At 35.5% G+C, this 14,896-nt stretch overlaps 1 protein-coding gene across 2 annotated transcripts in view; it reads right to left on the bottom strand.

The window, feature by feature from the left end:
* TRAK2 (trafficking kinesin protein 2) overlaps positions 1-14,896 on the bottom strand; it is a 69,662-nt gene that overhangs the window by 16,796 nt on the left and 37,970 nt on the right. For both annotated transcript variants that reach the window (XM_049887847.1, XM_049887848.1), the window contains exons 3-9: positions 12,735-12,929; positions 6,139-6,215; positions 4,533-4,649; positions 3,345-3,554; positions 2,606-2,684; positions 1,065-1,195; positions 557-631 (exon numbers count right to left, since the gene is read on the bottom strand). In XM_049887847.1, the coding sequence (XP_049743804.1) occupies positions 557-631; positions 1,065-1,195; positions 2,606-2,684; positions 3,345-3,554; positions 4,533-4,649; positions 6,139-6,215; positions 12,735-12,929 (884 nt within the window). The remainder of the gene's footprint in view (positions 1-556; positions 632-1,064; positions 1,196-2,605; positions 2,685-3,344; positions 3,555-4,532; positions 4,650-6,138; positions 6,216-12,734; positions 12,930-14,896) is intronic.

A 14,896-nucleotide genomic window follows, 5' to 3' on the forward strand; every position in this document is an offset into this window, starting at 1 on the left:
GATTATCCTAAGCAAGTAGTTGGTTTTTTTTCCCCTTGTTTCAGAATCTTCTTTACAGATGGAAACACAAGTATGGAAAAGAATACTTCATTTCCACAGTACATTTTAACTTCAAAAATGTTTATGTGTACAGTTACATTTAAGTAAATATGTATCATACCCAATAAAACACAATGTTTCAGTATAAGGTTTAGAATAGTATTTCTTAAAGTGTGGTATGCAGACCAGCTAATCAAAATCTCCAGCACTGGGATACTTATTAAAAATGCAGATTGTAGGCCCTTACTGTAGACCTACTGAATTAGAAACTCTTGGGGATAGTACCTGGGAATCTCCACGTAAAGCTCACTCTCCCAAGTGATTCTTAGCATGCAAAAGAACCAGTACCTTAAAAGTTATATATAACACATACCTTATCTTAAAAGTTATATCTAACATAGTCTTTTGCAAGTATGTCAGGAAAATTAGCAATAATCTCTTACTTTCTATCTACATAAGGAACACCAGTCATTCCTCTCCCTCCCTTATTATATAAGGTAAAGGAAGATGTCATTACCTCCATTGTTAGTTGTCTTTGAGCATCCTTTGAAGCTTGTAGGTGAAGTCTTAGTTCTTCCTTCTCAATCACATGCTAACAACATATTAAAAGAGACAAATGAAGCTTTCCCATAAACATAGCTTTTCTCTCTCTCTCTAAGATATCTTAAGAGTTTCTCTCTATAGTCTAGAGGTCCATAAAAAGCTTTTAAAAACCTGAATAAGAGCAATAAAATGGGCAGAAAACAAAATCCATCAAGATATCCAAGGGACAATGAGCGAGTCAATAATTCACAGTATAACTTTCTGAGGCAAACTAAATTCCATTTTACAGCCAGAAATAGTAACTTCAAAGTAGCTATCTGCAATATTTCATGACAGAGGGAAGATTAAAACAGAAATAGTCTAAAGCACTTTAAAAGAGCAAGGACCATGTTTATTTTGCTTAATGTACCTGGCACCTAGCAGTGTGTGCAATACTAGGTAAGTGCTTAATAAACATCTGCTGAATGAAAAAATAAACCTACTTCTTTAAGTTTGTGCTGAAGGTCTACAATCTGAGACAGGAGTGAGGAGATCTCTTCTTGGTATCGAATCAGTTCATCACTCTTCCCTGACAATTCTTCAGTCATTCTGGACATCTGAGCATTTGTTTCACCTTGGAATGTAAGGCAGGGGTCAGCAAACTATGGTCCATGGGCCAAGTCCCGTTTTATCACAAATAGTATATTATCACAAATAGATTTCAATATAAATTTTAAAAACAAATCCAGAGAAACCAATGGAGAAACAGGCTAAAGCTAGGAATTGAATAGGAGGCAATAAAGCTAAAAAGATGACTTGTAAAACGCAAGCATGCTAAAGGTAAGTCAGGAAATTTGCTCCAACCTTTTTCTTTGCAAAGGACAAGATAGCTGAAAGGAGAGGTAGGTGAATTATACATCTTTGCAAGTGCTAAGAAGCAATCTCATTTATGTTTTTGAGAACTCTTCAGGGTCATAAATAAAATCCAACAAGCAATGAAAATTAAGCCTAATAAATGTATCAAAGGGAACATTTCTAGAACGGACGTTATAATCTGTAACAGAATGTGATAAAACTATTGAAATGCCTCTGTAGGAGGGGGACTTTCTGGGCTACTTGACAAACTTAGTAGGGCCTCTAAAGCAATCCACACAACCTAGTATTTTTGCCTGCATGTGAAACAGAATCTTTAAAATGCCACTGGGAAAATAAACCTTTATTTCATATATAAACTGTGACAATAAATGCAAGCAGAAAAACTACTTCTTAGTACCACATAAAAAATATATATATTTTCAAATTGACAGAAAGCCTTCAACATTTCAAAGCATGGCAGGAAGGAGGCAGGAGACCTAACCTGAACTCTTGGGCAAGTCATCGCTTCTCTGTTTACTAAGGTGAAGGGTGGGTAACAGCAGTGCTAGTGGAGAAGGAGGTTCTATTTAGGTTCCTTCTGGTTCTCCAATATTATAATTATAAGGTTTCACATTATGAGGACCACATCCCAAATAAAGTGATGTGATGCCATTAGATCTTTTCTTTCAATATGCAAGTTTATAAGAAACTAAACATCCTTCTTCAGTAAGTAGTAGTTAGGAGTTATTCAGATTAACATGACTTCAAGCCACTTAATAACACCCAATGAATGTTAGGTTTTATACTGTTATTTAAGCCCTGGCTCTGACCACTTATCAATTTTTTACTTTGGCAGATCATGTCCTCCATAGGTCTATTTCCTCATCAACAAAAATGGGAGCTTTGTTTCACTCTAACATATTATAATTTTATTTGTAGAAATGCAGGTCTTTATTTAATGATGATGGCAATTTGAAACAAAGGATCTTCTTAAAAACTACATATAGTATTTTATCGAGGATTGTGGGCTCCCACATGATATGCCAAGATTTCCTGCAACCTTTTTATTTTGAATTTTAAATTGTTTCTTGAGATGCTTCTACTGAAACCATCGTTCTGATTTCTGAATTGGGAATATACTACCAAGGAACCACCGAAAGGCTGCAAAACAGAATATGTTAATACTTACGAAGTTCTTTAACACAGTCACTGACAAGCTGTTGTTCCTTCTCTTCATAGGTAATAGTTTCTGTCTTTATGTGACAAGCCTTCAAGAAAAGAATCATTGGAAATATCTTGCAATGATCTCACGGGAATAACTATAAAAACCTTTAATTTTCATATGAAGATTAAAGTTTATCACTTACTAAGGAAAAAACAAAGAAAAAGCCCATAAAGCTTTATCTACCATAAAATAAAGGTATGGAAAAAGACATAATAAGCACCTCTGCCTCAGTCCTCTCAGGGCCTTTGCACATACCTAATCTTCCCTACCCGCTCCTGCCCCACCCCTACTTCCACTGTCCCATCCATCTTTGCTTGGCTAATCCCTACCCTCAGCTAAAACATCACTTAAGCAAGTCTTCCCTGATCTCCTCGATTATACAATCTCACAGAGACCTATAATTTTCTGCCATAATTCTCATCACAGTTGTAATTACTTATTGCGTAAGCTCTACAAGATATATTCTATACAGTCCCTTTCTCCATTTCTTCCCTCAACCTGCTATCACCTAGCCACTTTTCAGTAAAATCTCCGTAACGATGGAAGGCAAACACCTGTGCCTTGTCTTCCAACCCCTAATTGGAATGTCAATGGCAAATCCTTAGCATGTTCTAAGTATGCCATGTTTCACCTCAATGCCACCTGGACCCAAACCTTATATATCCTTTAAAGCAAAGGAAAACTGGAATTAGATTAAATGTACCTTAGATCGAAGAGCCATATTCTCCTCTTCCAGTTCCTTGAGTTTTTCCTGCAGCATGTCCAACTGCAGCAGGCCTTGAGATAAGCTAAAGGACTCATTGAACCGAAGAGGTGTAGAACAGCTGGAATCAGTTTCACTCTCTTCAGAAGCAATGGAGACAATTCGAAGTAACTCATCTTTCTTGGATAGCTCATGCTGCAGCTGATTAACCTGTACATAAAAGGGCTTGATTTACAAGGTGCTCTTTATTTTGCATTATTTACATGTAACACAGCTCCTAAATCATGAAAGAACTGTTTCTCACCATAGAACAAAATCAGCTCCTAGATTTTGCTGACTAAAGTAACAAGCACTAAAAAGAGAATAACAAACTTCAGACACTTGCTCAGCTACAATTTTAGAACATTAACTCAACAAAATAGTTTTTTTAATACTAAGTGAGTAGAGAAGCCAATTTTTGTATTCTACATAATAGGAATATAGAATAAAAATTTCACATAAGATAAATAATATATTTTCAGTTAAAAAAAGAAAACAGAACTGAAGAACCTTCAAAATATTAGAATAGGCCCCTCTTTTAAATTCTCATCCCAATGCTTGTACTCCTAAGCTGTATATAACTGCATATCTTCTTAGGAGTACTGACTTTAGTTATAGGGAATAAATATTTTCAACGTAAAGGCTGAAATGTCATTAACCATGCATTTATAAAATATAAATGAAACCAAGAATAAAAAGTTACACAACATTTGAAGTTTAACCATTCACGTTATTAATAAATCGCTTCTCACTACAAATATTGTTATGAAATAAATATTTTCAAAATTTTCTTTTGATTTTGTTTTTGAATAAGGATACCACAGTTATTATTTGTGCATCTATTTTTTAAATAAATTTAAGAAAAGATCACACAAAAAGTTTATAAAAAGGGGTAAGGATAAAGCATTAGAATCTAAGCAAGGTGTCACAACACTGTAGATACCAAATGTGGCTTTTATATTCACTAAGCCCAAGTCACATAAGCACTCCTTTGCACAGTAACATCTCATTTCTCTACTGGTCACTGCAATGGTTGCCAACAAAGTCAGCATGTAGTAGTAGTATTTGCCTGATGTTATCACTTCACAGATACCCAGAAGACTAAGTTTCTCTGTTGCCCGATATCTAATAATTTCATGCTCCAAATACTTGATCAAAGGCTTGTCCCAACTGCTCCTCCAGGGCTTCATTCTGCTCAGATAAGACATGGTTCCGCTTTAAGAGAGCTTGTCCAATTCGAGCTGCTAGCTCCAGATCACGATCCCTCTGTTAAAATACCAAATACACCTTTCCTTTGAGTACAAACAAAATTAAATGGTAGTTTAGAAATTCTATAGTCAATTTTGCTAAACTCAAAACGAATACCCTAGTAAACACCAACACTCATTCAGGTGGTGTTTAATAAACATTGACCAAATAGTTGACCACCATAGTTATAAATGTAAGAGGACATCTCTTTTCTTGATACAGAGATTTATTGATCTTTCTCGTAATCAGGCCACAGCAACCCAATCTTCAATCTTTTAACTCAAGATTTTAGAGAGCTGGCAAATCAACAAAAACAGTTCTTACAAATGAGGACAGGGCCTGGAACACAATAAAAGCCCAATAAAACCCTGTGAATGCATTTGTCTGTTAAGTATGGTAATGATAAAGAACTAGGTATTTAAGTGAATGACATGGGGATCAGGTAGGTACGTTGAACACGGTTCCATTTAAGGCAAAGATTACATGCATTAATAGCCAGAGGCTGAGGGAAAGTGTAGCAAGAGGCCTATTGCCAACTGGTACAAGATGATGATGTGAATGAAATAAAATAAAGAATAAGAAACTGGAAGTTTTGAGGCTACAGGGTTCTGTCTTAAGCATAGAGATGAAAACAGTCTACGGAAGTTGGTGGTAATGATGCAGGGAAGCCAAGAAACTGGCAAGAGTTACTCTTTCTGGGTAGATGATGACACTTAACAAGGGTTCAAGGAATCCCACCTACACAATGGTGCTGAGGACTGTATTCTGTAGGATGCAAAACTGTCAATATACATCTAACTGCCTTATATATGAGTATGAATTCTGCTTACATTAATCACTATACGTAAAATTAAGCTTCTATCCTTTCTTTCCAATGCACTAGAGAACAGGTTGATGGATTATTTCCAAATTTTCAAGGCCCACTTGAGAACTACCTCATTTTAAATACAAGCTAAGTGGCATACATGGAAATCATTCGGAGAATTGAAGGGCGGGGGAAAAGGGAACTTCAAGAGAAAGGCAATCTTCCATCAGACCAACCAAAATTAAGGCGCAAGGAGAGGCTTCTATGACTGCCAAATGGAAGAGATATACTATACATATTAAAAATGCCATGGTGAGTTCAAATAATAGTTCTAAACTGCAAAGTAAAAGGAACAGATGCTCTCAGTGGAGTTGCTTCTTAAACAGGCAACTCTGCTCCGGGGTGAGGAACAGTCAGGTTTTTTTTGGTTCTTTTTTTTAAGATTAATGCTTTTTTTTTTAGGACTAGGACTAGGAGGCAGCTAGTACCATAAACAAAAATAAACACTCTACAACCTCACAACAATAAACTTCAGGAACCATTTTACTTTGGAATGCCAGGTGGTGTACCAGTTGTAACAATCATATACAAAATAACTCTGGGCCCAGACATCATCAATTTTCTTTGGTGTGCAAATTTAATAGATTCCACATGACTAAGTTTTAACCATTCGTACTGGAGAAAGAAAAGATATAACCCTACCTCAGCCAGGAGATGTGTAACCATGTCGATATCATTGTAAGTTTTAGTCATCTGCTCCACCCTGTCTGTGCCTAGAACTAAGATAAGCAAAAAAATAACAAAGTTTTAAGTATTTGTAAGAATCGAAAGATAGAGAATACTTAGCTTTTACAAAAAGTCAATCAGGAAAATAAAAATATATGTAAAAAAGAAAAGGAAACAAATATTTTCATATGTTACTCAGAAAACAGACTATTATGGAAAAAATGTACATCATACAATGAATTTCAAAGTATCAAATGATCACTAGGCAGTCCCCTCCTCACTAACCTCTTATTCCCTTTGTAAGATAAGACCTTTGGCCCACTCGCATTTGAAAATATGGGCTGGGAGAATGGATTCAATAACCAATTGCGTTATACTCTAATCTAAACTGAAGTTACTGAGGGATGAGTTAGTGAAGAGTTACGCTGACAAGAAGAAATTTAATTAGAATTCTGGTGTGATTATCTTGAACATCTATGATCATTTATGAAGTGAACTAGTACCAGTAAACAAGGAATAAGACTTGCAGGATTTAAAAACCCTTTATCTTTACAATAATCTTCATTATATCTAGGCCTCTGGTAGAAAATAATAAACTGTATACTATACCATTACTTGCATAATTCAAGGACAATATTTATGTACTTTATAAGTTCAGGAAACTTCAACACACTTGGATAATTTAGCTTAGAAGGGAAGGGCAGATAAACTCCAGTAATTCCACAATAACAATAACCAGTATCTTTTTAAGCTAATGATATAAGCTTAATAAAAGAGAATAATATTTTGATTTTAGGACACATTAATGATATGTTACTCCAGCACATGAATTTGTGTTTGATTAGGGCCAATTTTATAGTTTGTCTTGAAGTGTGAAAAGAACAGGCTTTGGAGCAGGAAAGCTGAATTCATGAATTTGAGTGAGCTTGAACAACTCACTTAATGAGATTCAGATTCCATATTTATAACACGGAGGTGATAACACTCATTTAACAAGGTCACTAGGAGGGTCAAATGGAATAATCTATTGAATATTAAAGTATTCAGTAAACTGCTAATTATCATATATACTGTTTACAGTAACTACTCCTTAAACAGGACTATGTATGATATAGTTCTGATTTTAAACTCTCTGTAAATAATTCAGATTTGACAATGGATACAATGATTTAAGTCACTTGTAGTTATTTAACTAGTTCCTTAGTCCCACATTAACTAACACTTTAGGTTGCCCAAAAGGCTAGGCATATGGAGACAGCATTAAATATGCTTTACTGCTGATTATCTGAGTTTTTAATTTTTCTTCCTTCAATAGCCATTTGCTTATCTCACTGCTTTTTAGCATCGCTGCCTCAACTGAATCTGGGAATTACTTATGGCTTAAGTGTCAACAATAGCCTTAACAAAAAAAACACCGTTGCCATCAAGTCCATTCTGACTCATAGCGACCCTAAAGGACCAAGTGGAACTGCCCCATAGGGTTTCCAAGGAGCGGCTGGTGGATTCAAACTGCCGACCTTTTTTGGTTAGTAGCTGTAGCTCTTAACCACTAGCCACCAGGGTTTCCAGCAATAGCCTTCGTCCTAGTAAAAAGCTAGTTAATTCTCATTACTCACGAATTCCGTATTTGCAAATATGCCTACTCGCTAAAATTTATTTTTAAGTCTAAAACCAATACTCCTGCGCTTTTCCAGGCATTCACTAACATGCACATGCCCAGAAGGGTGAAAATTTTAAGTCGCTCAACACTGAAGTTGAACAAGACTGGTTCAGTAATCACTAAATCAGCGTTTGAGGGGGATTTACTGAACATAACTACCACAAATAACGCACTTTGTTATAAAACAAAGTGCTGGGTTGATGGCATTACAAGATAGCTAAAAAAGTTTTAAAATGAAAATAAGAAAACTAAAATATAAAAATTTTTCTATAAAGAAACGTTTTACTCCAAAAGACCTTATTTTTACAAGTAGAGAAACTGGCTCCATAACTTAACCATGGGGATAAGAAAACAGGCTTTTAGGCCTAAGTAACTATCACAATTTAACTCGGTAGCACAGCAGAAACAAAAACAAAAATATTAAGGCAGATACAGTGAATAGTCTTCTCTACTTCAGTCTCAATAATAAAATGAGGTAAAAATCAAATCCAAATATCTATGGCTTTAATAAAAGGGGAGGGAATGAAGGATGTAGTAATACAGTAAAGAAATATTTAGAGTTAAATATGTTTTATGAGAAATGATTTCCTAAAAATGCTTATCATCTTTCTTAGTCTGATGATTTAAAGCTGAACCTTGAGAAGTCATCTACTTAACAATCTCATTTTCTTGTATGAGGAATCTTGACCAAGGGAAATTACGTGGCATGTTGAAGTCCACAAAGCAAGTGGTTATTAGTGGCAAAACCAGGATTATAATATAGAGGTGATAACAACACTCATCTCTGTTTGAAAAAAATGTAGGTTTTCTCATCCCCAGTAAAGAGCTCTTGCCATTATGCCGCTGTTTCTACCAAAACACTAAACCAAACCCGTTGCTGTCAAGTTGATTTCAAGTCATAGTGACTCTACAAGACACAGCAGAACTGCCCCATACGGTTTCCAAGGAAAGGCTGGGTGGATTTGAACTGCCAACCTTTTGGTTAGCAGGGGAACTCTTAACCACTGACCCCCCCCGGGCTGTTTCTGCAATAGCCCCATTAACACTGAAAGGCCTTTAATTGATGAAACATCCATTTGTAAACACAGCACAGATTCTAAATTTATTTTTTAAAGTGAGTATGCATTTATCTATAAACAAGGCTGGAAGGGTATACATTAAAATATTAATACTGGTGATCTCTGGATAGGGATTATGGTTGATTTGTTATCTTTTTTTTTTAAACTAACTTCCCATGAAAAAGAAAGGCTAGCTTTGCAAACAGAAACAACAACTCTCATGAAGAGGTTTCAAAACCCAAAAATGATTTTCAAAATGCGTAAATATCTATTCTGGCAGAGGAGTTAGGTAGTGCAACCACAATTCTCCAATTCTTACTTTTTATATGAAAAAAGCCTATATATTACCAAGCCCCAGACATTCAACTGCACAGAGAGATGTCAGTCACAAACCAGATAGGTACACAATGGATTCCTTTCTGCAGCTTGTTTAGTTCTCACTTCTCTTCCTTAACACAGTACTCCTGGTAAGACATGCTGCTTGGGAAGATTCCAAAATTACTCAGGGCAAAGCTCTGTTCTCTTGGTATTTAGGCACCTGATTAAATGCTTTAAAAGCCATAGACCAATTCTTCACTGTGACCAAGCATATAGAGATAGCTATGCAAGTCGACTTTACTTTAATCAATCCTATCAAATCCTATTTTCCCTTCAGTTCTCAGCTGTTAAAATAAAAACATTAAATGCTACAGAAATTAGTAATGATCCTTGCTTATTTCCAGCCAGACATGAACTTTCCTAAATCTCTAAAAAAATATTTATACATCAGAGAGATGATAAGCATCTTTACAGAACAATTTTGCAACTCAGTTACCTAAGGTTGCTAATTATGGTTCAATATTTTTGGGGTAATATTTGCAGAAACTAATGTTCCTGAAAAAAATATAAGCAGATGCATAATATACATAAACACTTCACTAATCCCTACTTTATGTTCTAACCTGCATGATTTCACATCAACCACCCCAATCTCACATAATTTTCAGAATAGGAAGCTCCAATGTTAATCCACTTTGATATCTCTGTCATTTATATGAGATGGTGCTCAATAGTTCTCTGATACGTTCCTTTTCAAGATCTAGTTTTCTACCACAATTACCGAATTTCAAGACTTCTAAACTTTCTTCACTCTCCAGTCTCATCCCCCCGCAAAACTCAAAAAACATAAACAGAACTAAACACAAACAACCCCCTACCCAACCTCAAAGAAATGACTACAGCACCTGCTGCTATAATACAGAGAACATTTCTACAATACAAAAAACTGCCTTCAAAAAAAAACTGAAAAAGAAAAAAAGCGAGACTGATGGATGATACTATGTAGGGCAGACAGCTTTTCTCAACTGGATTCCAGGAGAGAATTAAGCCCCACAGATAATGATCTGAGTGATAATTTTCTCAGTTCTCCCAAGGACAGCACAAAGCTTAGGTTATAAAGTAATTCATTTATACAACAATTGCCTTAGGGCATATGATTTAATTTTCTTGTGGAACTAGTTGAGAGGGGTGGATCTAGAGGAATCATAAATCTGTTAACCTTTAGGACCTGGTTTGTGGTTTAAAAAAAAAGCCAAACCAGTTGCCGTTAAGTCATTTCCGATTCCTAGTGACCCTACAGAACAAAGTAGAACTGTCCCATAGGGTTTAAAGGCTGTAATCTTTACGGAAGTAGACAGCCACACCTTTCTCCCATGGAACGGCTGGTAGGTTTGAACCGCCAACTTTTCAGTTGTCAGCAGAACATTTAACCACTATGCCACCTGGGGTCCTTTGTTAATGCTTCCTAAATACTATCAGTCATAATTTCCTTTCTCGCCAATAAAAGTCAAAGCTTTTCAAAGGCCGAGCTTAAAATAATATAGACCTTCCAACCAGAAGTAATGATTTATTTTATATGAAGTTCTGAAAACTCAGAAGTTTGGAATTTGCTTACTTTTTATTTTCCAATATCTTTACTTACAATTCATCCTGAAAGCAGCTCCATTAAATCATGATCTAAGACATCTTTCTAGGTACAATTCTGCCTCACAGTGGCCTATGGGACATGGCACAAGTAAGGAGCACTTTCCGTCACCTTATCAAAATAAAAGTTAAGTTTATTCCAGTAAAATTTCAGTTTAAAATTTTCCTCTCACAAATTTAAACAACTCATGGAACAAAGGGAAATGAGTTTTTTTTTTTTAAAAACAAAAATAGTACTCCCTCTAAAAAACATTTTCCAGAAAATCTAAAGCAAGCAACCTATCAAATTAGTTAAGAAAAACTTAAGAGCCTTAGTTTAATGTTCAACAATTAAGAAAAACATTATGGATAGAAATAAAATTTTATTTGAACTTCTTGATATTGCAATTCAAGTTTTAATTATGTTTACAATTTTCTCCTGAGCAGTAAGTAACCCGGTTCTAGCAAACTACTATTAAAAGCAAGTTATAACTACTATGAAAATAAGTATTTCACAACAACCACTCTCTATAATGTGGCATTAAACACACTGAAGGATTCACTGGGAAAATGTCTAGTATCCAATGCAATCCCATATCTAATTCAACATTTAAGTAAATTCATAAACATAGCAATGTTGAACTTGCAGGCTTTTATCATACAGTCTAACAGCTACTAGGTATACAACGTTTTTATAATGAATGAATAAAAAAGTAAGCTCAGCTTTAACTGCAGGTTTTTTTCTGGAACAAGAGATCAAATGCAAGGTCTCCTTTATCATAAAGTTTTAAAATTATTCTATTTAATTTCATCATTTCTAAGAAGTTGGTGTAAACAGACCTATTTTCAGGACAAATCTAGTTCAACCTCTCACTGAAATTCAAGTCTCTATGGATCCTTAAGCCCTGGTGGCACAGTGGTTAAGAACTCATCTGCTAAGCAAAACACTCGCAGTTCAAACCCACCAGCCGTCCCCTGGAAATCCTATGAGGCAGTTCTACTCTTAGGGTCACTATGAGTTGGGATCAGTTCAACGGCAATGGGTTTGGTTTTTTTGGTTTATGGGTCCTTAAGTAATTAATAGATCCTATTTGGGTTTTTTTTTTGTTTTTATAGTAAATACTATGTAAACCAAAACCCACCGCCAACAAGTCAATTCTGACTCATGGCGACCTTACAGGACACAGTAGAACTGCCCCATAGGGTCTCCAAGGTTGTAAATCTTTACAGAAGCAGACTGCCACATTTTTTTCTCCTGTGGAGCAGCTGGTAGATTACAACCATCAACTCTTTGGTTAGCAGCCGGGCACTTAACCACTGTGCCACCAGGGCTTCAAATCCTACATAGTAAGTACTTATTTCTCCTTGGCATTATTAAAACTACTTATGTATCTAAGCCGTGTTCTTCTTCATATAGTTTAGCTTCTTAGATTATTTGCTCAGCATACAGATTGCATAAGTACAGTGAAAGGATACAACCCTGACACACACCTTTTCTGATTTAAAACCATGCAGTATCCCCTTGTTCAAAACAGCTGATGGGTTAGGATACCAAACTATTGGAATAATAAATGTTGCATGTTATAAAGCATATTAAAATTTTAAATAATTTCTTTCTTTTTTTTTTAAGTTCCCCTTCCCACTCAGTCTGTGGAAAATATCAAGTAAAAGATGGGAGAAATGGAAACATATGAAAACGTCTGCAACTCTAGACACTCAGAATCCTAAGAATGACAAACTGTGCATTCAGATATAATACAATTAAAATCATCTCTTCATATTGTTCTATCAGTTCGAGTTAAAGTAGGTACATGCTAAACAATGGTTACTAAATGTATTTTAAAAAGTTAATACCAAGATACCCATGATCTTTATTTCAAAGGACAAACTCTAAAAGAGTCAAACGTACTCACTCATATAACGGAAAGTCTCTTCAGCAAGGACTGGAGAGAGGGCATCAGATGCATGTTGGTGCTGGTGTGGGGACTGAGTCCAGTCTTGGTTTTCATATAGAAAGAGAGAGTCCACTCTTAGCTTATACTGGGGCAGCTGTTCCTCTAGCAGACTCACCAGCTCAACTTCAGGGAGATCCTCATTGGAGCAGACATCTGCAGAGTAGATTCCATGTAAAACAATTTACTAGGCTACAGAGAAAATCTAGGAAATCAGTTTTGCAAAAAAAAAAGACAACCAAAGAAACATTAGGCAAGATCATTTCTCTACTAATTTTTATTAATATATCCTGGTACTACAGTTGATCTTCCTTTAATAAGAAGACTTCTAAAGTAAAAACAACCCACAAACTTTAATTATATCCTATCTTAAAACATAGTGAATGCAACTATGTTTTTAAAGTTTAAAAAGAATTTGGACAAATTTCTTATTTCCTTCTTATGAATCTGTTTATTGTTGTTTAAAAGAGGTTTGATTTCAAATAGCTCATACGATTGGAAAAACAAAAAAGAGCAACACAAAAACAACCAGCACAAAACAGCCAGCTCAAAAGGGATAAAATTATGTGTTTTTTCATAACAGAATTTAAATTCTGTGGGAGAATTCTTCAAAAATTGGAAAGGTAACATTTTGACCCAACAGGTAAATATTTTAAAAAAAGATTTTTAAAATAGCATTAACATTTACTAAGTGCTGGCACTGGAATAAGTACTTTATCATTTTTAAAGATGAGGTACATTTAAAATCTTAAATATGTGAGAAGAAACTCAGAAAAAGAGTTTTCTCCTAAAAATCTTCCCTAGCCTTCACAGAATACAAATTCAGTGTGATATAGTGATAAAGAACATTGACTTTTAAGTCATACGGTCCTGAGATTAAGCCCTGGCTCTACACATACCATGATGAGACAATGAGAAAGTTACTTGCTTCTAGGCCTCAGTTTCCTCTTCTCTAAAATGGAAAAGGTGACAGTCTCTGTACCTACCTCATGGCTTTTGTATAGATTAAGAGAGATAAATGCGTGAAAAGTACTTACACTTAGCACAACGCTTGCACCCAGCGGAGGCACTCTCTAAATGTTAGCTACCATTATTACTGTTTTACTACTGAGTTTTTAGATCTAGAGATCAAACCGAGTCTAAAGTCCCTATAGCACATAAACAGTTGCAGAATATTAAAGGTGGAAGGCACTTCAGGAACCATTTAATCCAGCCTCCTAGACAAGGAAACTGAGACTGGAGAAGTGAGTAACTTGCTGAAGATCACTAGACTTGGTTTTGACTTCCTATCTAGCACACTGCCCTCTCCTGTTACTATCTGCCAATTTGCTTGTATGACAAAAGGTGACCATTTGTCCTGGAAGGCAAGATCCTATATGCCATGTCTCTAACATACCACATTAGTATATTAGTCCTATACACCTCCTAATTCCCCAGGTGCCTGGTGTACTTACTTCCCTATTTTTCATTTTTAATATTGGAAAAAGCCTGGAGTTTAGCATGGGCTTCTAAACTTGACTCCTCCACTCATTATCTATGGGATGTTACATACATGACTTCTCCTTTCTGAGCCTTAATTTTCTTCACTTGTAAAATAAAGAATCACCTATCTCACACTATAAATAAAATACTAAGGCACCTAGGGTAATACTTTACACACCATAGGTACTCATCGAATACTTGTACCCCTATATCTCTCAACACAAATATGGGCTCTTCTGACTATGTGTGTGCCCCTGGCTTCCTGTTTCCAATATTGCCCATCGTTTAACACCTCCCAAATTTAGCAGTTTACAAAAGGAGAGTTACCCTTTTAAACATGCTTAAAATACTAGGGCTTAAAATAGGAAAAATACAGGATATCATATCAACCCTCTCACTTTCTTTTAAAGGTATCTCATATTTCCTTTGTGGGTGGTATAAAGAAACATGTTCTATCTCTGGCAAATTACAAACTACATTTTGGGAAAGCACATTTTAAAAGAGTAAATTTCTACTCTTTGTACCTTATCAATGACAATTTAATAAGCCAAATACAAGGAGGTGGCAATATCAGACATTCCTATTTACCCAGAAGCACAAGCAGAGACTTCATACCCACAAAGAGACAGAGATAAGGTACA

The sequence above is a fragment of the Elephas maximus genome, chromosome 6 (genome assembly GCF_024166365.1).
Source record: "Elephas maximus indicus isolate mEleMax1 chromosome 6, mEleMax1 primary haplotype, whole genome shotgun sequence".
Taxonomy (NCBI): domain Eukaryota; kingdom Metazoa; phylum Chordata; class Mammalia; order Proboscidea; family Elephantidae; genus Elephas; species Elephas maximus.